Raw genomic sequence first — 26260 nt, forward strand, 5'->3', positions numbered from 1 at the left:
CTGAATTGGAGTGCCGCTATCAATAAATAAATAAAGGAAAACTACACATTTTGTAGAAGAAAGATTCGAAAATTTGTTCTTAAAGCATAATCTTTGCGAGATTTAGAATTAGCTTCACTGTTCCTTCCCGTAAGTGCCATTTCTATCAAGTCACATTGACTGATTTGTATATGTTCGTACGGCACCGAGCTTGCTCGTTAAATGGTGCTGAATAAATCGAACCAGGATTAAGTCAACTCGAAGTTACGTTAAAGAATACGATTTGATACTTTAAAATTTACATTCAGTTCAAGGAATCCACTATCAAGCGTCTTCTATATTTTAAAGACTGCATTGAACCTTCCCAAAAGACCCTTAATTTTCAACTCTAGTATTTTTATCGCCTCTACACCGTCTTTGAAAAGTTGGGTAGAAAAAATACAATTCAGAGGCTTGATCAAACCAAAAAGATAGACAGTTTAAATACCCAAACTTATATGCTTTATATTATTAATATCAGCTAATGGTTAAGGTTCAGTTATGGTGAGAGTGCAACAGACTGTCGAATTTCTAATATTAGTCACATGTCTAACAATAAAAACTACACTACTTATAAACCGTGTACATTTGACACAGTTACGGTAAACTTGCAAACATTTTACATAACAACTTCCGTTCGGCCGCCACACTACACATGCAAATAATATACACTGACGTCAATGTCAAGAGGAAATTCTAAAAACTGTTACAATATTATACAAAAACAAGGTCCCGTTTGAAAAACACTAATTTATATGAGTAATCTTGATTTTTGAACTTGAACTTGATAACTTTGACACAAGGATAGCATTTTGAGGTAAAGCTGAAGAATTAGTTAGATGATCATTAAATTACAAATTGGACTTTTACAAACATACTAACAACGGACACAAAGTACAACCAGATCTGAAACAACTATTTCTGGATCGCACAAATAATTGTTTCATGTGGGAATCAAAACCACGATCTCCCGACGCAATGGTAGTGGCGTGGCGATCTGGCATCTGGTTGTACTTGGTGTCCGTTGATTCTATGTTTGTAAAAGTCCACGCAACACAAGAGCAATTCTAAGTGCAGAAGTTGTCTTAAAAAAACCTTTACGTCCCACTGCTAGGCAAAGGTCTCCTCGCAGAATAAGGTAGAATAATATATTATAGGTCTACTAGAAAAAAAACAGTTTTAACATTTAGTTTCCGTGTATACGCAAAATTGTTTGCAAATTTAATATTAAACAAGAACTCAGTAGCAGATCCACAAACAATAACTACACAAGTAGTAGATAAATCTCAAGTGTGAGTCAGTAATAAATTGATATATTTGAGTGCAGCACTCACATTTAGTGGGAAACACGTATTAGTAGCATCGACACTTTGATAATGAATTGTTTAGATAACATAATTAATTATGTTTGCACTTGTACTGATTGTTAACGAATATTGAATTTGATTGTGCAATTAGTTTGCTTTGAATTCGCGCGATATTACCGAAATAGTAGTTACAAAAATTGTTTTTTAGCTATCTTCAAGAATATTTAGCTAACCGAGGGCGTAATACAGATGTTTTAAGTTCAGAAATCATAATGAAAGATGTTTTGGTTTCTAATTTCTATGTAAACAAACTATGTACCTTATCTTTTTACGTCATAGCCAAAGCAATAATATTATGACAAATACTTATTAAGAAGACTTGTAAAAAATCTCAACCAAACAATATGTAATTTTAATTCAATTTTTACATACGCATCATTACACGCACGTCTACGTGCACGAACTACGAAAGTATACATACGCAAATAGGCCTACCGCATAAATACTCTTATTTACAATCAAGTTAAACAGCCCAGACGCCACCCACTAAGACAATAATAAAACAATTACATAAGTGGAGTGTATCTATTATTAGCTCTCCATTGCGTAGCGGTGTAGCAGTAAAAACAAGCGAGTACAAACAATGTTATCTATGTATATCAATGTTGTACACTTGACACGGATCGAGAACGATGTATTATCATTTGATATCGAGATTGTATTGTAAAAGTTCTATCTGAACTGAATATGCAATCATTGTTAACTTTGGATAAGGATACTTTAACTAAACGACAAATTACTTTCATATAAACGTTCTAATGAAAAATAAGTATAAACTTGTAAGCGCGTGTGTCATAATTACAACGGTCTCCTATTTGCCTGTCTAGGTCTGGTCTGAGCTCTAGTTTGTCAGAATGTCTCAGATCTCATCTAGAGCTAATATAATATAAAATATACAAATTATTACGTGTCACTATGTTGTCTCCGTGAGGTGCGTGTTTGTAAAAACACTAAAATGAAGACTGCATTTTATTAAGAGGATATAACGAGGAGGAGGTACGCGAGTAGAAATTCTACTAAAAAGTAAGGATATTGAAGTGATGAACACAGCTTGGCTCTTGGCGTAGATTTTCTTCGCCAACTGTCCGAATACTTCGCATATCTCTAATGGAAATTCTGCCTTCGTAAATGTTTAAATTTTATTCTTATAAAACTCACCGATATCTCTCTCCTGGTGTTTACACTGCGGCCTCAGCCCGAGCACAATGTGGCACACTTCGAACACCAAGTCCAGGAAGGGCGTGACCAGTGCCTCAGCACTCTCCACACTCCAGATGAGGAAGTCTTCTAGCGTGAGCGCCATGTCGTTGGCTATGAGACCCTCGTTCTCTGAGTCCTGCTGGAATGTCGTAGTGTATCTTCAATTATTGTAGAGGGTTGAGTGTTATAGGTAGAGGGGAGTTTAACGATTGTGGATTCCCATTTGTCATCAGGTCAAAAAAACTTATAATCATAGAGCTGCACTCTTGTGCTCAAAAAAGATATTAGTAACTATGAAAACGCAATTTAAAACTGTGTAAATTGTAGCTAAATGTCTCCAGTTTAGATTGAAGACATGGGACAGTAACGGCTCATATTGACTTTATTTTCTAGCCCAGAAGTTAAAGAGAGCAATGTTGAGCCTTACTGAACAGCTATCAGGGTCAGATAAGTGAGACACAAAACTCATCATACTCACCGGGGTAACTTCCTTCATCACAACAATCTCCTTATCCTTATCTTCTTTATCACCATTAGGACCTAGTTGAAACACTGGTTTCCTTCCATTCTTAGGAACAGTCACCAGCTTCTCTCTCAAATTGACTAAGATCACTTCAGGGTCGAACCCTTTCTCTGTACTTTCAGAATCATTGCTGTCTGATGGGGTCGACGCCCTGGAGCTCTGGTTCTTCAAGCTTTCGTTGGCAACGGTACAGAGGATCCCGACCATGTCGATCAGCTCCTTCTTGTTGAGGACTCCATCTCTGTCCAGGTCAAAGATTTTGAAGCAGACTGTAACAAAATTTAAGAATAAGGTGATATCATAGAAAAATAATAATATGAGCTACACTGACGAAACGAGGTGTGGATAAATTAAGTCCTCGTAATATTTAGTTGCAAATTATTATTGACACTATTAGGTACAGCAATAAAAACGTTTACTTTCAATATTTGTGACGGTTTAAAATACAATTTTTCTGAAGTAAACAAGTGCAAGGTACAAAGTCTGTCCAACGTTAGCACAGCATCTTAGTACGATTTTAGGTCTTCATCAAACATACTAATCACGCTAATCATACTTATTTAGACCGATTTAAATCGAGATTTATTACAACATCAAATGATTGTTACCATACACGCATTTAGTATATTATTATGTATTTGTTAGTCTTGTTACATGACGACCAAAAACAGGAATTGCAATGACGTAATTTTTCGTAGGGAAATAGTTTCAACTGCAAAGTACCATAGTCTACTTACTCCAAGATACATTCGCTTTCCTCTGCGAGCGACAAGAGCTATACTCGGGCCATATCGGAGCTATATCGGAGTCTCTCGCTCGCTCTTATACATTGCCACATTCCTATGATTATTTTGATTATGACGTAGTTCGCACGTTTGTGACGGCTTGAGTATAGTACATTGTATTGTAAACATAAATATTTTTCTCCTAGTGAATTCCCTACCTAAGTATATCTTCCCATACTCTGCAGTACACACCTAACCTTCTAACACAATTTACACGCCCTTGACTAAGGGCGTCCCCTCCTAGCAATCACATTTACATCCGCACAGTAATTCCATTTGTCGATTTCCCTTCGCTCCTTCTGCACGTGAGCGAACCATCACAGCATACTTTACACGATTTTAAAAGTATTGGTATTGCAAACTTCATTATACGAACAAGAAAACAATATTTTTTTGAATCCATGGTCTTGGATCTTTAATGGAGTCCTAACGTATTTTTAATTGTCTATAGACTTCGTTATAGCTGTGTCTAGAAGCAAAAGCAAGGAGCAAGGATTTTGAAATCCATCTGGCAGTTACTGAGATAAGCTCGTTCAAAGAAACTGTTCAGCTTGATTGTTGTTTAGGTGACTCGGTCATAGCGATCAAATCTGATAATCAATTGATAAGATTTATTTTCTTTTTACTTTGTTATCTTTTGCAATTGATAAAACAGAAATTTCTCCAACATTCTGGTAGCCAGTGCGATGACCCTTTTTGTATGTTTTTCTTTTTGAAGTAAAAGCATTAAGAGTCTGATGTCAGTCGTTTGATGATAAACTGCTGTCAGAAACCTGATAACTTTATGAGTAGTTTTCTGTTATGTATCGTTAATCCGAAGTTTCATTACAATTTTGATGTTCAATAACTATCATGTGTCCAAATAAATTGTTGGTTTTGAACTTTCGCGAATTAAAGTAGGTTTAGGAGACTTAAATTTCATCCAAAAGAAGCTTGGAAATTAAAGTTTGTTTTTCTTGAACTATGTAGGCGCCCTGAATCGTTAAGATATGCTCTACATTTCTAACGACATCAAATCAATTGCTACCATAAAAACAATCAAAACGCTAAACAAATTGAAATTTATTTCATTTCGTCTACGTTCCTACTTAGCATATCAATAACACTTCATTATCTAAACAAATTATTTGACACAATTCCCAATCAAGCGTATAGAACTTTCTTCTGATAAATATCTATTTGTGTACTCTTATCACGTGCGATAAGACTATCTGCTGATAGTCATATTTAGCGATCATTTCAAGAACAAAGACACCGTTGGATTTGACAGGCTTATTTTTGATGCGATTCTTCGAAAATATTGTCTCGTTCGTCTGAACAGTATTTTATGAGTGTCTGCATTATCTGATCATGAAAGATTGGACTGCATTCCTGCGTAGAATAATATGTATGTACATATAATATGAATACGCACATAGATTTCTTCTTTCTTTAGGAAATGAGACAGTCGCAGCCTCAACTACAATAAAGTGTGGTAGCACATGACAATACAATTTCTGCCCCAGCTCGCTGTGACATGGACTGAAAATCACTAACCTATCTTTGTGTTGGTGTATTTTAAAATGTATCTTTACGATGAAGATAGTAGTGATTTCATGATAAATATCATAAAAATATACTCAGTAACGATGACTGGTAAGCCGCGAGTAAAGTGCATTTAACTTTGTTTTACTCGGACATTACAAATGCAGTTTTATGCTTTGTTTAAGAACACAGATAAGGACGATCACGTACCAAGAAAAGATAGATTCTTGCGTTCAAGGAGCTCAAAGGCAATACCGCAATACTCAGTGAAGTAGTAGATAGTATTTTTGAGCCTGATGTAAAAAATATATAATATCCTATCTTGTAAACGAATGGACCGATTGTTCTTATTGTTTCATGGTGGATTTGATGGCACTCTATCAAAAAGATTGATTCGAAATAATCTTGTTTCTAGTAAACTAAACTTCTATATCCGTATACGTGACTAAATACAGATAATTCGTCTAACCACAGAATACAATATTGTTAAAGTAAAGCCAATAAGCTAATATGACATACTTAGTATTCAATCTACATATTACCTTACGTATTAACTGCACGTGTGACGCATTGATAAAGTTATCGCCGGATCGAATCCCCGGTCGAGACAACAATGTGATTCATTAGGGATTAGTTTGGGTTTTACACTTCACTATCATGGAGGAAATGCTACTGTGTTTTAACACAATCTTTGAAATAGATATTCATAGCTATATATCAGTCAATTTAGTTAGAATCACAAGGAGAGTTCGAGTTAATTGAAGACACATACAAATGTGTATTATACTTATAAACATTTATAGGCTTTGTATAAATAAGTGCGTCTGTTGTCGGAAATAATATGAAAGTGAGCAGTAGTTAGAAGTTTACTGGTTTTAAACAGAAACGAATAATAAAATAGTATTATAATATGTTTGATCTGGGACTACAACTATCATCAAAATCGTTCAAATGATTTAATCAAGAAAGCCAAACAAACAAACATACAGACAGACATTCACATCTAAAATATTAGTACGGACATCTGCCCACAGTATTTTACTCTAAATACTTTAAACATCAAAACAAATCAACAACATATATCATCTAATTCACGTTATATATGAAACGTAATCAAACATTTTAGCAGTGTGCCAAGGTCTAACGATTAGCCACTTAATATACGCGATCATTCGCGACTCGCTCTATCAGAGGCTGAATAATATTAATTTAAATTAGATATTAGTATTAGCATTTACTATGAACTGTTTAAAGAAAATATAGGTTTTTTTGCATTGGTTCTCACATTTTAGAATGAAACCAAGTAACTTTGGTTTAACGATTTTAAACTCTCGCGACTTGTATACATAATATTATAATGCAATAGATCTTAACGCGATTGAAAATTAAAGGTTCGGATACCATATTTGTTTACCCAACAGTTAGCTCGTAGCCATGGTGGATGCAAATTGATCGAAACTACGAATAATAATAAAAATCTTTGGAATTGTAAAATATTTCATTCTTCTTGGAAAAAAACTTACATTCCCTGATGGTAACGCTACGTCTGACCAATCCAATAACATATAGAATTTGGTAATGTTTTGATTACTTTTGATATTTTTTTACTGAGTTCAAGTTTTAAGTATTCTTTTAACTCTTTCAAGATTCCGAAATCCAAAATACTTCAATAACAGTTTGTTGTATAATATATGAAACCTTTTAAGAGTTGGGAAAAATCAAGATAGGGTTCAAGGTTCAGACAAAACAATATCTTTCAGACTCGCTCGTTAACCTACAAATAGGAAAAAACCTAGCACGTTCAATATCGTCACAATATTTGTCCATATTAACATTCAAATGATATAACATTTACATAATATATTCCGTCCATGGTGCGGCGAATTTAATCATAAATTATACGCAAACAGTTGCAAAATATTCTTAATAAACTATCATTGACTACTATTAATTAAACTATCGAATAATTTATAGAAACTGTCTTATATTTTGTTTGACGTTTCCTTTTGCAAAACTTATTTTTTAATAATCCATTTCTGTCCCACTGCAGGGCAAGGGTCTCCTCCCAGACGAGTGGGAGGCGTTAGGCCTTCAGTCCACCACGCTGGCCAAGTGGGTTTGGGGACTTAGTGTGGGTTGGGGACTTTTTGCAAAACTAAGACATAAAAATATAGCTGCTGCGTTTAGAAACTTTAGCAGTTATTTGAATTAGTTTTAAATTCAAAATAGATTAAATTAGGAGGGATATTTTAACTCTCAATTAGAGTGTTGGGAATAATAGCAGAAGACATAACAGGGACTTTCGTTATCCAGAAGAATCACACTTAAAGATAAACTACAGTTAAGACAAGCTGTTTGTGTTATTGAAAAATTGTGTAAAAAAACTTTTTGGTTTCCTTTCCATTCTTTCTGTTTCTTATTCTAAAGAAAATACCTATAAATTATCTTTTTTAAACTCCTAGGAATCGCTTTAATCGAACCCACGACCTCCAGACACACTGGTAACGGCGTGGCGACCTAAACTACTGCGCAACCGAGGCAGTCAAGTCTTTCATCTTGACTGTCACAAGTAATAACGTAAAGAGTATCTAAAACAATAAACAGCATTGTCATCGGCAGTGCAGTTTCGTATGAATATTAATGACATACATACGGACAGTAGCGACTGTCTACACCGTCTATTGTCGTAGATAGCGATAAAATTACAATAAGTCGGAAGTGCATCAATAACGAACCATCGCTATTTGTAAACAAATGCAGGTGTTTTATAGGGCTGTCACCTTACTAACAATTTTTTATACTTTTGCTAATTTACAACCAACTATATCTTTATTGATGACATACTACCTCTTTTCACCCGATTTAACATAGTCTAAACCTTGTTTGGACAGCTTTGTGGATTCTATCAACTAAACAGCTTACTCATTACGGGAGGAGCTGCAACTTGCAGTAACAACTTTAACTATAACTTAACCAATTCAATTATTTCACAAACACAAAAAAAACTTCTTTTACCCCCGGCTTCTGAGGTACATTTAGCGGTAGTTTATCTATTCAATAGCGTTGAAACTCATACAAAAAAACGCTATTGCATAGATAAACTACCGCTAAATGTACTCAGAAACCTGGGGTTAATCATCTACGTTTGACAGTACTTATATTTTTTAATCAGCCCTAACTATGAACACAAGGCAATTCGTCTCGGAGTGAGATGAACAGTAGCTCTACCATGAGTTGGCAACTATAGTCTCCCGCAGACACTGTAGTTAAAAATATGTATGAAAACTCGAACAGCGCCTCTAGCGGATAGTTAAGGTACCAACATTGCTACCATGAGTTGCCATAGTTAGTAACGTGTAGTTAAATTAAACAACAGTGAATGTAGATTGGCTTTGTCGTTCATTCTTTCCGTACGATAATGGTACCATGAGTTACGAATTTGACAGATGCTGTAGTAACGAACTATTACTATAGTAGTTACGGCACTCACAAACTTTTAGCTTCGTGAGAGCGTATTGTTTTACAAATTATTGAAGTTATTTTCCATTAAAAAATGTTCGATAGAACAAATATTGGTTGTGATATGTTTGAAACTGCTGCATTCAAAGATGAACGACGTGAACAAAGACATTTCAAAGTGGTATGCGGGAATTAAGTGGAAATCCCCCCAATCTCTCAATAATTGTAAAACAAAGTTTAAAAACTATATCGACTAACAAAGAAGTGTTTATAGAACTTTGTGATTTATTATGTCAACACACGGGTTTAAAATCATCTCAAAGAGTTTCATTAGCATCAAAGGTAAGCCTGTTAAGCTTACCTTTGATTTGTATGTATGTATTTGTATCAGCGTGTTGTTGGGGAGGCGAACCATTTTTTCCCAAGAGGCCACAAGGGTGATCATTGTAAAAGTTACTTCAGCTTTAAACCATGCAGTTTTTGCAAACATGTTCATAAAGTTTCCTAGGACGCGGCTGGAAAGAGGATTATTTAAACAGAGATGAATTTAAAATTAGTTGTTAATTAGAATCCTTGCACTAGCACTAAAACGTTACTGAGGTGTTTTCTTTTGTCCCCGGCTGACAATAAACAAAAAGCAATAACACAAAATCAAAAATACACGAAAACGTCCCAAATTATATGTAAGCGACGACTTCTTATTTTTGTTGGTTAATACTACCATATCAATTTGAAACGTGTGTCGTATTTTCTCTCTGTCTGTCTTATGTGAATAGAAGGAGATAGAACTACAACACTCAAGCTTAGTCAAGTTACAGATTGAATGTTGACATTATGTCGCAAAACCACAGATTAAAAATCTTACTACGAATGATATAGTTTTAACTATAACGAGAGTAGTTAACGTCAAAACAACTCATGGTACGAACATTTAAGCCCACTGTTGTAGTTGCGTTCTCACGTTAACTACTCTAGTTAAGTAAGATGATTTAACTACGCCAACTCATGGTAGACCTACAGGTAACCTTGAACGTCCGTTCATTTCACCGCATGCGACAACGCATGCACACCACACACAGCGCATACACTGCGCATGTAGACAGTGTGTAACTGTGTGCAAGCTCACTTATGACGCATGTCAAAAATACAAAGGGACACATTTATGAGAATGATCGACAAGTAATATATGATCGTAAAGTTAGATCAACTGATTGATTACGTGGTTTGTAAACAAAACACCGATCTTATACTATTTACTGCATTTGACAGTTCTATTAAAGGCGTAGGAAAGGTTTTTATGCTTTTTCTTTGGTTATATTTTTATTGAAACTCCGCTTCAGTGGATAGGCGTGAGGTTTATGGATGAACCAATAATGTATGATAATTAAAAAGGCGAAAATTGAAGAGAAAACCCTTTACATGATGATTAACAGACATCATTACGGAGCTGCAATAGAGATAATAAGATTAGCACATGGCCGTACAAAGTGGCGCATTGAGGGAGAGCCCTATATTCAAGTTTGGATAGAAGTATAGTCCGAGACTATAATATTATGTCTTACTTATCGACGGTTTATAAAAACATATCGTAGATATAAAATAAAACCTCGCAATAAATATCAGTGAACTTTTAAGACATATTTGATAAGTACATTGACTTTGAAACTGTATCACAATAGAAACAAGGGATCGATACGTCGCGACGTCTGCCTAAATATAACTTAATAACATAACAATACAAAATATTCTTTGTATCTTTCTTGAACATGAAACGATATTTCTTTATAACCTTTTTTATTACGTTTCAAGAGCACTTGGTTAAAAAATGCCTATTACCAATGAAGCATGTTGTTTAAATAAAGGTTAACGTACAAATCGCTAACAGTTTCCGAGTTCCCAGTACCGGGAAAATAAGCATTTCCCGTAAAACGGAAAAACTAAAGTATAAAACTATAGAGGATATTTTGAATTTAAATAAACTCAACAGTGGCATACCTACTTCATTTTGCAGTATAATTACCTAACAGGAAACTAATTGCAATCATGTTGCAGTTTTTCAGAAAGTTCTAGAAAGATCTCTATCTATACAACAACTAGATAAATGGGTATACATTATAAAAAAAAATCTACAGAACTTATTCTTTTTGGAATATTTTACACGTAGATGTCCAGAGTTTAACGAAATATTTAATGCAAAAATAATTTTCAAAATCGGTCCAGAATTGACGGAGAAATCGGTGACCCTACAAAAAAAAAGAGATTCCGACGAATTGAGAACCTCCTCTTTTTTTAAAGTCGGTTGATAAATACCTACACACTTAAGTACGGAAACGTCACTTGTCACTAATTATAAGGGCAGAGGGAAATCCGATGACAGTCAAGCATACCTGTGAGTCAATGAGGAAATTGATATGAGTATGTACTTACATGTTTAGTGACGTGGCTCTTAATAGTTGTAATGGGTAAAGGTATGCGTGACGTTAAAGGTTTACCCTTTTATGTCATTAGAATTACTTACTATTAGAAATTTGTATGTTATGTATGAAATTGAGCATAGGCCAAAAATCATTGGTTTAAGGCAAACTGATTTTTTTGCTTTTATTGGATTACTTGTAACATCTAAATTCTCGATTTAAGCGAAAAGTTTACTCAAATCACCCTTAAGCCAAAGTCTACCGCAAATGAATAGGATTCTTTAAAGCAAATCCACACTAATGTAATAAATGCGAAACTTTGTTTGTGTTAGAGGTACAATTACACGCCTAAACTACAGAGGCAATTTTCACAATATTTTGCAAGAAAATATGTACTCTAAGACCCTGGACCAAACAAAAGATACTTATTTTACCAAAAATATCTAAAATCTAAATTAAATCGTCACAAAAACTTTACGGGTCATCTACGGGCATTAACTACTTAACAAAGCTCATCATAAAAATAGCTGGCACAAAATCTATTAAATCGAAATAATCCACACTAATGTATAAAACTATAATAGTAACATTATCATACGAAATATGACGTACACTTAAGCCTTGATCTAATGACCTAAGTCAACAAACAGAGCCATGCTTTTTACTACATTATTAAGAGGGGTCATGGGCCAATTTCATGGGCTTTTGTTTTAAGTGTATTTCCGTAGTTTTGAGGTAATAATGGTGCATTGTATTACAAGGTTTTGAATGAGAAAATTGTACAATTAATTTGTAGGTAACAAAACACCTTTGCTAAAAGATAAGGGCATAACAATTGTTGATTGTGTACACTATATTTTGGCATTATGGTGAAGGGAAACATCGTGGGGAAACCTTACACAGCTCGGAGTTACTTCACCTTTATTCTTCAAGCAATGTAGAGTGCCAAAACACGCTAATCAAATGTACTGACTGAAATGAAATAAGTGCAGGTTGTGATACGCATGTGCAGGCATTGGATATATTAATTTACAATGATTTTTAATATGCACATGCGGCGTATGCATTTAGACATCTAAATCACTTTGCAAGGTAAGTTTGTAACGATCATATCAAGTAGTGTTATCTGGTCTCTACCTATCCTTATGGGATAAGATTAAATTTTATATTATGTTTATTTATAATTATCCTAGTATGTAATTCTAAATGATGACATCAGTCTTACCTCCTACGCGCTCAAAATCATGTTTCCAGGGTATTGATTCATAGTTTAGAAAACCCAAAATACACTCACATCGTTATGATATAAACCTATCAATCGACTCACAGTCAAAAATACCGAAAATTAATAAATAAATTATATAAAAATGAATAATTTACTCATCATATTTCACTTGTACTATTAACTACAGCTAAATAACATTCATCATTATTCTAGAATACAATTACTAACACCAACGATGCGTGTCGGTAATCCAATGAGACGTCTCATTTAAAACCATACAAACACGTTTTTACTAACAAAACGATCTACTGTAAAATTAAAACATTAATAATCCTACTTATTTTTAGCACTGAAAATGTCAGTTAATTGCATAAAAACTCAACATTTTTGACATATTTTGATATTAAAACGAGATCATACATACATAACACGTAATATCACACCTGTTATAACCGAAAGTGTAGGCAAAGATGTATAAAATACATCCACGTGACGTCATTAAACATTTTAGTCTCATGTAATAGAGAGCGAGATTGATACCAGAACGTATTAATAATAATATGTTGAACGGAAATAGGCCTTCTGATGACCAGAGATACACATATTAAACATACATTTAAGGTAAACTTTATAAATATCAGTTCTGAATATATTAATACTGTTACCGAGAAATAGGTGACGTCAGTATTCTCACATATTCCACTAAACTCATTTCAATATCAATTAATCATTATCCCTGTATCTCGTATCGCACTGTCTACATACACAAGGTAAATTACTGAAACAGTCATTGACAACAATATTGCCTTAAACTACTAATTGCCTAATAGTTGGCAGTGACAACATCCCCCGGTTTCTGAGTATATTTAGAGGTAGTTTATCTATTCAATAACTTTTTTTTATATGAATTTAAACGCTAATGACCGGGGGTAAGTAACCCATATAGGCTTACAGCTTATCGAATTTTAAGAAAATCGTGGGTTGAATGAAAGTAACCGAAAAAGAATATCTGTCAAAAAGAACTAACCACAGGCATCTGTTTAGTTCAGCAATTTCAGTCGAAATGTTCATGAAAACGAAATCGTCAAGGAACACTCAAACAGGTCATAACTCGTGCTGCTCAAACAATGTGTTACATACTATTATACTGTTATATCAGATTATTTACACTGACGCCCGTTTTATCGCGCGCAGACAAACTTTCGTGATCAAAGATAACGAGAAAGCAATTACTTCAACACTTCATTATACAATGATGGAAATTCCTTGGGTACAAATTAATTTGATTATTGCATATTGCATTGTTGCGCTATAGTCTTTCAACTTAGTGGAAACTAAGCCCCTATTTCACCACCTATAAGGCCGTTTTCCCACTGGCATTTTACGTCGTCATCGTCATAGCGTGAACGTCGCGTCAACGCAACGTTATCGTCGCGGTCAGTGGACGTTGACGCTGCGCCGACGTTGGAGTAACCCCAACGCTCATAAAACGCCATTAAGAGAACAAATAGCTAACTAGAAAAAAATACTGTTGTTTCCATACATTTGATAAAACTCTATTCATCACATGATTTATGAAATTGTAATTTTCAAGTCCATTTGTAACAATTTAAGTTTTAATCTGTCATGTGACGCAGAGCCACTAATTAATATGTAATCAAGATTATTTAATTAATTAGTCACACGTTTTACCTGAGTACACTCGAAACATTTTCCGTAATCCAACTACTTTTTTAAAATGAACTCACATCTAATATGCTAAGTAAAAATCAACTTGGACAAAAGAAAAAAAATCTAAATAAAATAAATAAAATTTCTGTCAACAGGTAATAATGCAACCAAGAGTAGTATTTATGTAATACTAAGTTCGTTAATTTAATAACTAAATTATACAAAAACTCAAGGCTCGGCAAAGACATAAAATATTTCACTAATTAGCTGCTGACAATTTAGTTAGAAACATTTTGGATGGTCATATAAAAAATAATACTATAATGACTTTAATTTTAGTATAAGGCGGAAAAGAATAAAGAGTGATGTAATTCATATACAAAGTTATGAATCATATTAAATACTAGCTAGCCCGCGCAGCTTCGCTCACTTCCCCTGCTTTAAAGACAGTTTAACAAAAGCAATTAGTAGAATAAATTCAGCCATTCTTAAGTTTTGAGCTTAGCAATACTTAGGGCGAAGCAATTTTGTTTATAAGAAGAAGATTATTATCACAAAGAAACACAGACTTATCTGAATTCTTAACAATTTAATAAGGCATCTGACATTATCTGCCACCACTTCCATACTTCTCACACTTAATCCATTTTTAGAAAATAATAACAATATAATCAACTGCTCTACCCAATGTTCTTCGTATCTTGGAAACCTTGCAAGGCAAACAATATGAAAACTTCATCGCATCTAAATAATCTTATTTAAAATACAGTAGCTTCACTTCTTAACTTTTATGGAACAAAAACAAATTGCCCTATAAAACAGCAAATACATCGCAAAATCTAAAAATGAACTCCGCACAAGAGAGAGCACCAGTAATACTAGTATAAATAACAAAGCAATTGTATCATCAGATGAAGACGGACACGTTTTATAAGGAGTGACAGTGGCACGCACTGTGGATGTACAACACTAATGGATCCTCACTGCACTCGCTATTAGACGCTTAATGAACGTGAACTTAGAGACAATGGTAGATATATTTGTCGTTTATTTTTGCACGTAAATTAAATAAAATACTTTTGAAGTGAGATTTTTAAAATAGGTATTTTTTATATACGTCTATTTAAGACTATACTATCATTTCAAGCATACGATATATCTCGTAGACTCATAGCCAAATCGCTGGTTTGTAATGACCCGAGTTCAGCAAGCTCATGCTCATTGCGGGGTAGAAATTTCTTTCAGTGAGATTTTTTTCTTTTCATATCAATATGACAATCTACCTAAACATTTATTTATGTCATCACAAAGTCTATCCACTTTCAAAGCAACACTACGTTAACATTTGAAAACCTACTCAAGCGCCCCTCTTTAATTTACACTTAAGGTTTAATGGATTACATTAAACCTTTTGCACCTTTTAAGATCTATCATCTATAACAACTCCAGAACTAGTCATTACCAAAATCAAATAAATATTCCACTTACATTTAAGCCTCTCAGTCCTGGGCCCTCGACACGCAGCACTGAGTCCACAGCACAGCTCCTTGAAGTCTACATGTCCATCCCTGTTCTCATCAAAGGCGAGGAATGCCCCCGCCACGGCTGCGGCAGGGAGAGGTGGTGATAGCAGGGGAGACAGGCTCTCTGCGTCCAACTGGCCTGTTGGAGCCGCGTTGCGAAGACTCCAGAAACATTTTTCTAGTTCTATTATATCCTGGAAGGGAAATAATAATCAGTATTGCAGTAATAGGCATTATATTAAGGGCTGTTTTTCTTTTTTTTTACATTAACAAACATACAAACGACAGACATAAAGTACAACCAGACTCGAAACATTTTTTTGTGAATCGCACAAATAATAATTGTTTCGTGTGGGAATCCAAACCACGGTCTCCCGACACACTGGTAGTGGCGTGGCGTTCACTTTAACCACTGCGCCACGGAGGTATTTCGCTATATCACAGACTTTACGGATATTTAATATCCGTAAAATCCATGTTGTTCAGTTAAATAGAGGTCTCTATGAACTACTCTCAGTTAAATCAAAGGACATTATTCCTTTCCTAAACTAGTATAGACTAGATACTGATATACGGACAAATGGTCATGACCAATTTAAATCAAATAGTTCCTTTGTGAATCTCAAATGCTTACTCCATTCGTAATAACTTCAAACTATTCCTAGTACTTTGATATAAAATGAAATAATAACTGCCAAATTTGTAATAGTTCTGGAGGTCTCACAGAAGTGACAAGGCAAGGAAACAAAGAGGGTCTTAATGCCACTCCCGGAGAAAATTAAAACTCCCAATTATCATCAAACGACACTAATGAGTCGCGAAGTCATTTGGAGAAACCCACAGTTTCGATGACTAAACTCACACGCGTCAATTCAAATATTAAGCGGTAAACAGCAAGCTGATTGACCGCGACGGAATTTACATAACCTTGCAAATCGTTTACCATTACAGATCTAGTATTTATCTACTACATTATATTAACCGCGAACTATTCGTAGACTGTCAAAAACGTTGGAAACCTATAACTTGGCAACAAATAAATATATTATTACTAACTAAGATATATAATAATCGTCAGATCATGGGCATATTACCTAATATTATAAAAAGCCTAAAAATAAAAAAACCTTTTTTCGTTGTACCGTCAGCCATTTGAAACCTACATGCAGTCGCTCGAACTGATCAGTAAACTATCAGTGAAGAACGAAAATTTATTGTCTTTCTAGATGAATCACCTGCAGACCACATGAACTAAGTCTCACCGAATACAGGATGCAATCAATTTCGATATCCAAAAGAACAGCTTCAACAAAAACTATTTATATAACGAAAGTAAGAAACAACAGATATCAATGAATAAACGCAAATGTTAATAATTTCTCGGTAGTTCATGATCGCCTATTGTACTAATCATCACACCACAATACAAAGAAAATACCAGCTATTACCCCATTACACAAATGTCACGAAATCAAAATAATCTTTTATTTTCTCGCAAATATTCCTTACAAATGTTAAGTATGTTTATGGAGCAACCTTTCGCGGAACAAAGCACCTTCTTAGAACAAGAGAAAATTATAATACAACGATAAAATAAACGAACTAACTATGTTAAGTTAGTTGACTTGATGTTTATATTATGAATCATGTACTGGAAAAGTCACGCTATATTTTATGTAAAATTGTAAAAGAAAGAGAACTTTGCTTGAATATAACATGAATAAGTATGAAGGTCACTCCAAAGTGCCTACGCTCATAGTCTTATCGGAAGGCTAATTATGCAATTTTACCTGAGAAGGTTGATCACTTCGAAACCCTACAGAGGTCTACTCCAATTAGCAATAAACCAGAGCAGGCGGTCATCTAGTAGACCACTACGTATCAGATGATTAGAATCTACATGATTGTGTTGAATTCTTCAACCAGAATCTTTGAAAAAAAAATGTTCTCAAAAAACAGTATTAAAAGACTTTTTTGCTAAAATAACACATTTGACGTATACTCTGATTTTAAATAAATTAATTAATGACATACGATCTCCATTTCACTTATAATCTTGCACAGCACATAAAGTCTACTTCAACATAATTAAAGGCAGTTTAAACCCTTGACCTTAGGTAGAAAAGCCTTACTCTAATCCTCACAAGGTTAAACGTTACACCTTTAGTAGTACTAAAAACCACGACCTACCCTAACTTCCGTTTGTTGCTATTTCACGACGTGTGTACGTTAGTTACGCACTAATCTCATAAGACACACCTCGTGTCGATGCGATAACGAAGGATTAACAAACAAAAATATGCGACGCTAATCTTAAAACACACCTGTTATTTTAACATGAAATATTATATCACTCGGTAGGTTGGGTATTTCTTGTTCTGTAGTCGAGAGTCGGTAGCAACATCAACTGCCAGAGGAATTCCAACTGAAGGAATTAATTTTGGTATAGCTATACAGTAGTAGTAATAGGTATAGCTTTTTATCAACACATGGAATAAGACTAGAACCATACTCGTGATATTACAAATGCTTAAGTCTGTCTATCTTTATGATAAGCAATTACAGAAAGTTGTAGTTCCGAGATAAAACAAAAAACACATGTTTCCCATATATCAAACCCTTAAACTGATAGACTGGTAGAAAATGCCTTTGGCATTAAGTCCTATATATAACTCTAAAATAAATCAACCGCTGTTCAGAATCTACGCGTCCGAAAGCTACTATAGCAGGAGACTTTAGGGACCTGTTATTGCCGGGAGACTGAGTAATACGGCTTAAAATAATGTTGATATGCGCGCGGAAGTGGTCAAATTCCTTTAAAAAAATTTCCTCAAAACTAGGAAACCGTCAATAACAAAAGGCATTTAATTAAATAGCCGTCGTAGATACGCTATCGTATTGTGTAACGAGCCGGGGTGGGAGTGAAACGAACTACATTTCAAGTGTGCTCAGTACACACTACTATCAGTCATCAACACTCCATTGACGCCATGGAAATCCTACCGAATGCCTCTGATAATACGTCCTCTACAATGTTATTGTAAACATGCTAACTGTTCTAGAAAGTGGTATTTTGCGTTTTTGTTTATAAGTTTACATGTGTTGAAACGGAAGGTGTATTTACTATATATCCTACTTTTATTGCGCTATTATATAGGTTCTATGTAAAAGAATACTAAGGTTAAATATGGATCAGTTGACGATAAAAGACGGTTGAAAAGATCAGTAAATGTTAATAGGCAATAATATTTATTGAAGGCATGCAAGGACTCTAACCCACACTTAGCCAGCGTGGTGGACTCAAGGCCTAACGCCCCTTCCTCGGTTGGGAGGAGACCCATGCCCAGCAGTGAGATAGTAATGGGTAAAAAAATACATATTTTATGCGACGTGTAAGTAACGATTTAAATCATGGTATTTAAACAGGAAAATAGTTTTAATAGAAAGTACTTAGTATAAATGTTAATCGTAACTTGTTCATGATTTCGCAAATTAACGATTGAAAGTTTTATTACGGAAATACTCAGTAATATTACACTAAAATGATATAAACTACCGTTTCCTTTATAAAGAATCTTACTATCGAAATATGAATATAGTGCTGCACTTATTTACATCATATTTGGGAGAAAAATAAACATGTTTTGATTGTAAACAAGCTGAATTCAATGATAAATAGAAGTGTAAAATAAATACAGGTCAGAAAATCGGTAATTGGACAAATTCTACCAGCCACATGAGGACCCTGACGACCTGAGAGAGCTGCTTAAAAAGAAGACTTCTAACATAGAAATCATCAAAATCATGACCTGATCCTATAATTTCCTATTTCCATGAGTCCTACTAAAGGTTTAGTTACGCTGTCGATGACAAGACAGCATCTAACCGACCTCTTACTCATAGGTATTTCATTTCACCCATAACATTTCCTCCTAAGACCTTAAACCCACTAACCCATATATTGACCGGACAGATCACCGAGACCAGTTACATGATAATTGAAGACATTGCACAACAGTAACACAAGCGCAATAAACGTACAAACGTAATTTCGTAGACTTGCAGACGTAATCGCGAGAGTAACGTGTAATTTGCAATGAGCAATTACAAGCGAGTGGAGGAAATGGAGGCATATTGCCGAGTGTCATTGAATACTTATTAATTTAAATCCGACTATTGTGCAATTCGTTAATTCTTGACCTGTTGCAATATATGAGCTACGAACTACACGCAATGCGATGCGATGACACACGAGGAAATCGCATCGCAACAAACTACATCGGTTGCCATATTTGCAGGCAGACAATGTTTGTCAGAACATCAACATTTTTCGACGAAAACAGGGTTTATGCATAAAGAGAGTAAGAACATGTTGACCTGGTGATATTTTGTGAAATGGGCGCTATGCGTGTAAGCCGAAAAAAGTATATAATAAGGTAAAAATCGGTTCTTAATCTTGTAACAATTTTTATCGCTTATACCTCATTCACCTTGTTATAAAGACTTTTATTTTTAGTCTTTTTTTGTGTCCCACTGCAAAGTTCATCCAATCTCCTCCCGCTTGTCCTATAAGGACCCTAAAGTATACACAATTTTTACTAATAATATTCAACTCAGCCTACGCAAGCAAAAACGTGTGTCACATAACTCAAACATCATCTTATAAACAGACAAGTAATAAAACAAGAGCGGTCGGGCCCCTAATGTCGTCCAATAACGATCACTTAGACGCCAACGAGTTTAATACACAAGATTGATCAATCAATAACAATCAATACAATACATTCTTGTTACATGAAAGTCGGACGTTCATTTCTCCGTCGTATTTACGGTTCGAATAATGTAACGACAGATAGGGATAGGGTTACTATGGTTTGGTTTATAACGGTTTTAAACTATCGCGAGTTGTACGTATAGTGATTAGATGACAAAGGTTCCATTAGAGCTAGTTGGAATATTTATTCCGACTTTATAAATAAGGTAGAATACTTTATTTTTGAGTAATAGTTTAATAACATTAATAAATTAAACTTATAATAGTCCTATTGGACACTTGTCTACTTCCGAAACGAGAGATGAGTAAGGACTAAATCCTCAAACTGACCAAGTGCATACGGGGACTTTGCGCCCTTTCAATTACATACTATTGAGCGTACAAGGTTTAATCAAAGATCGTATATAGAAATATCAGTTATTCCGAAGAAATTAATGAGAACATCTGGGGTAACGAAATTACTAGGCAACATGTATATTTCTAACTACAGGGGCTTATTAATAACTAAGTGTACATATGTTACTGAAACTGTTGAATGAAACGAATTATTTTCTTGTGTTTGCTGCCTCCAAATGACTTTGGTATATCCTTAACCAGTGTTACCTTAATTCTTTTTTAGCAATATTTGTAAACAGTAATCAAAATGTAATTATAAGGAAGTATCCTTTATATTACAACTTGGTTTATTTGGAGGAAAAACATAATAAAAAATGTTAGCATTACCAATATTAGTTATGGTTACACCAATCAACAATTTAAAAAACTGCAAACAAATAAGTAACCTGTATATTGTGCACACACTTGGACCCTGAGAACAAAGTCCTGCCAAGTTGAAAACTGGAATATCGATTAGGAGTACAATATTTAAAATTTCATTCTACAAAACCTACTATGGTAAGTATATTACTACCTACCCTTGTTTGGGTAAAACCGTAAAGCCTATTAATTAATCACAGTTCATAGGAAATCATACACATGTACAATATCAAATATTTGTACAACCGAGTGTGTTTAGGTGTGATTTGAGTAAATAACACGGCCAAGTTATAAGTGTGATTGCTATTGCTATTAGGCGATAATTACTTATTATATGATAGTGGTGTATTTATGTTTGGTGTTAATTGTAAGAAAGTTTATTTATAGCTAACTAGCTTTTACCCGCGACCTTACTTTTTCCCATTATGCGTCATTTTCCCGGGGTAAAAAGTAACATATATCCTTTCTCGGGTATCAAAATATCTCCATACCAAATTTCATGCAAATTGAATCAGTAGTTTAGGCGTAATTGAGTACCAGACAGACAGACAGACAGAGTTACTTTCCCATTTATAATATTAGTACGGATTAAGGATATTGTCCTAAATTCTTTTCTTCACATATATCGATACATGTTTATTTTATTGAGTGACTAAGTACTCAATTCAACTGTATTGTTGTATATTTGAAGTAAAATTTAGTACAAAAAGGCCTCAAGGGCCAGCTATCTTATAGGTCCACCATCTTCGTAACCCTAAAAAGGTTTATATTCACCGTACGACACAAGACGTCGCGTCGTGTTTTAAATATACAAAGCAAATTCCTTCTACAGTCTGTCTGACTCTGCACCTAAAAATATTTACACAGCAAATATATCAACTGACTACGAGAGCTTAAAAAATCATCTCTAAATCTCCACGAAATATAAAATTCAATAACTTTTTTTCAACCTTTCAAAACAATCCATCAATTTCCTGCATTTAATCCGCGACCGTTTTAACAAACCGTTTCAACTATGACCTAGGCTAAACTATTTGTGGCACAAACAAAAAAACTCGTCGATAAAAATCGAACGTCATCCATTGCGGGCAAAAAGCACTTAAAACATTTTCAGTCACGCTAAAAGCCGCGATGAAAAAAGAGTATACAAGTGCATTAAAGAACTCGTAATACTATTCGATATTGCCTCGTTCAGTATAGAATCAAGTTTGAATACATCTGTAGAAATATTTTTCTTTGAAAATGAATACTTTGTATGAAGATGCATATGAATATCAAGCATCGTAAAAGACAAGAAATAGATGTCTAGAATGTCTAGTATCTTCCATGATAAGGATAGAGTGGATTCTGCGCTAAATATCCATTTCATTTTAGTATTTTCATACAAATTACAATATCTTATTGATCGCTAAACTTAGGTTCATATTTAGTTTCAAATTCTTGGTATCAGACCCTATTGTTGGTACAGTTCTCGGTACCGCAGTAGGGTCGCTCCCTATACTTGGAAATGTTACTTAAAACGGCTCATTGTAGATGTATAAATACACCTTTATGTAACCGTCTAATATTTACAAAAAGTAGCAGTTTTAATAGAACACAATATTATTAACACTTGTCAAAAACAACACTTTCGCCAATCGTCAACGACTGAAGAACCCAAGATTACGACTGCGGTTTTGTTTGTCAGTGCCATTAGAACTTAACGAAATTCTCCATAATCTGAATTTTGCGGATATAGGTATTATATTGTCGACTCGAAATCAATATTTTTTTATGTTTTGTTATTCATATAATTTAAGGTTTTGATCGAGTCTACCGTACCCCTTGACGAAATTATGAATATAGATGTACTATACTGTTATTCTGCAGTACACAGATCAGCCCTCCACATTCAATCCAGTTACTACTGGCTAGAGGTGTGTGATGACGTCAGCTATCTTTTCTAGAACAATATGTCAATAGTACTGCGCAGACGCATTCAATCTTCACATACATAATATACGTAATTAGTACGTTTACGAGCACTTTGCAAAGCAAGTGATCAATCATATTTCTCATTGGTATTACGAATAAATATTATACATTCGTTTTCTTGTATGAAGAATAAGATGCATCTTTAAAATGATAATTTGTTTGTTTTCTTATTACACACTACTCACTACAGTTAAGCACTACAAAATTGAGCAATACCCAAAAATTACCATATAGTCGCACGATGTCAGTTTTCATTCCAATCAAATTAACGAGTTTTAGATACATAGAAGAATACTCATAACAAAATAGACAAGCAGTCCATCGAACAGCTACTAGAACCTGACGATTCGTAGGAATTTGTTTATATTTCAGGAAACTTATCGTTACTTCTAGAACTTGGTCATAAAAATATATTTTCCGCAGACAATGATGGCATCTTTTCATTTGTGACATTTACGACAACAACCTCAAGTATCTTTACCTATTTACGGTTACAGTTTTATTGACTAACCTCGACTGCCACAGATTAAGTCAAATAAATATCCTTACTAATATTACAAATAACGAAATGGATGGCCAATATAAAAACAACACCTGGACTTTATAGCCGGACGAACGAAGAGCATAATTTAGTGACATTACTACCCACTATTACTGACTTTTGGAATATTTTTTTTTAACCCCTTGCGTCCTACTGCTGGGCAAGTGTCAGACTAGGATACGAATGATATGATGATAAAGATATCTAAATATTATAACTCAAAGGTGACTGACTGACATAGTGATCTATCAACGCACAGCGCAAACGGGATCGGGCTGAAATTTGACATGCAGATAGATATAATACGTCTGCTAAGAAATTTACCTATCACTAAGATTTTGATCAATTCTTTCCCCAAGGGGATAAAATAGGGGATGAAAGTTTGTAAGAAAATTCTGTCCTAAGTCACAAACCACGCGAACGAAATCGCGGACAAAAGCTAGTACACTAAATTCTTAGTTGTTTTGTATGTTATACCTACTAAACTACAAGATGAGCAATAGACAACAAAACAATATCAATAATATATCAAATAACATTAAATACATAGAACTAAATTAGACTATATTAGCAATAATCGCATGTGGTCACTGCTGACGTTTACGTATCGAGTTTATCGTTCGTATTACATTCGGTACTGGCAATGAACCGTTCCATCTATACTTAATATAATAAAGCTGAAGAGTTTGTTTGTTTGTTTGTTTGTTTGAACGCGCTAATCTCAGGAACTACTGGTCCGATTTGAAAAATTCTTTCAGTGTTAGATAGCCCATTTATCGAGGAAGGCTATAGGCTATATAACATCACGCTACGGTCATTAGGAGCGGAGTAGCAACGAAAAATGTTACAAAAACGGGGAAAATTTTGACCCATTTTCTTAGGTGACGCAAACGAAGTTGCGCGGGTCAGCTAGTTAATTATACAATTATACATGTAAATGTTCTAGTGCAAATACACCGAGAAATACGATCAATGCTTTGTTTTTGTTTGATACGCACGTGTCTTTGTTGCTGACTAATTGGACCACGTTTAAAACCTTCCTTCGTGTCTCCAGACATTAACTTTCTATCTCTATTTTTCAAAAGACAACTCCCGCATTAAGACTTGCTCTTATGCCACAGGGACTTTTACAAACATACAAACAACGGACAGAAAGTACAACTAGACTCGATAGAAACATTTGTGAGTATCACAGAAATTTTATGCGTGTGGGAATCGAACCCACGACCTCACGACCTTCCGACGTTCTGGTGGCCATTTTTACTACTGCGTCATGGAGATGGTGACATCACACAGACGTATTTAGTATTTAACAGCACAAATATAAAACTAACATACATGAGTAGAGTGTGTATGTACAGCAATCAACAATGTATGGAAACGCCAGAGTCTATTAATTGGCCATTATAGTGTTAATAATCGACGATCGGTGTATTAAAGTATGGGAGCAATGGAACTTAGTTATTTGCTGAGCACGTGTCATGCATAGATGGAAGTTAAATGGTTATGTTACCAGACTTACCACGTGTAAAGGGTCTTATTTCAATGATTTGAATTGCTCGACAACGAAAAATATTTATTCATGTCAGTAATTTTGATACCTGATAACTTCATAACTACATCTTCGGGAAATCAGACCGAAGTTTTCAAATGCATTTGCCTTTAGAATAGTCGATCTAACATCCTACTGTAGGATTCTTATCGCTTATCTCGTTTACAAGAAGCAAAATCACTGTAAATTGCAAGGTGTACACTCACCAGTTAAAAATGCAGGTGATAAAAATAGACAAATAAAATTATTTCGGTATAAAATTTCACAATTCGCAGACATACACACACATATACATTTGTACAGTCAACTGCAAAAGTCGCTGAACATATTTAATCTTTCGAAACCCTATATTCTGAAGCATGCATATTATTCCATCGGAAAAGCTTTTGATATTGATTGAAATGTTTTATTTAAAAAGAACCCTGAATATCTTCAAGTATTTATTAAATTGTCGTTATAAAGAGGCATCTTTACCTTGTCTTGGTATCTTTACCTATACATTTTTAATTACAAATATGTTTCGGTTTAATGATAAAGTCAAGCCAAATCAAGACTTTCATTAAAAAATATGACTTATGTTAAACTATACATTTATCAAATAGAAATACCTATAATTTTCAGTTGGTAAAGTTAACATGTCAAAGTAAAGATGCCACAGTTGATGTTAGTTGTTAAGCTACTATTGAAGCTGACTGTACATTATGTACGATATTTACTCGACCACGCACACACACACACACACTCGTTTACTGTGTGTATTTACGCGACATCAACACAAAGAATCATCGTTCTATTGTCAAGATAACGAAAAACAAACAAGAATATTTTGATGGTAATTATGAAGTAATAAATTGCCGTTTTTTGTTAGACTACTTAATGGTAAACGTTGTCGTTTAAGAAAATAGTTTGTTGTTGCTATTATGAGAACGTTTGTCCTTCTCTCATATGCTAATT

At 34.4% G+C, this 26260-nt stretch overlaps 1 protein-coding gene across 6 annotated transcripts in view; it reads right to left on the bottom strand.

The window, feature by feature from the left end:
• Positions 1-26260, bottom strand: part of Usp32 (Ubiquitin specific protease 32) — a 74669-nt gene that overhangs the window by 27713 nt on the left and 20696 nt on the right. For 5 of the 6 annotated variants that reach the window (XM_076127737.1, XM_076127740.1, XM_076127739.1 and 2 more), the window contains exons 4-6: positions 15675-15903; positions 3064-3377; positions 2544-2724 (exon numbers count right to left, since the gene is read on the bottom strand). In XM_076127737.1, coding sequence (XP_075983852.1) covers positions 2544-2724; positions 3064-3377; positions 15675-15903 — 724 coding nt within the window. The remainder of the gene's footprint in view (positions 1-2543; positions 2725-3063; positions 3378-15674; positions 15904-26260) is intronic. The other variant, XM_076127736.1, reaches the window with a different exon arrangement.

Source organism: Anticarsia gemmatalis, chromosome 20 (assembly GCF_050436995.1).
Source record: "Anticarsia gemmatalis isolate Benzon Research Colony breed Stoneville strain chromosome 20, ilAntGemm2 primary, whole genome shotgun sequence".
Taxonomy (NCBI): domain Eukaryota; kingdom Metazoa; phylum Arthropoda; class Insecta; order Lepidoptera; family Erebidae; genus Anticarsia; species Anticarsia gemmatalis.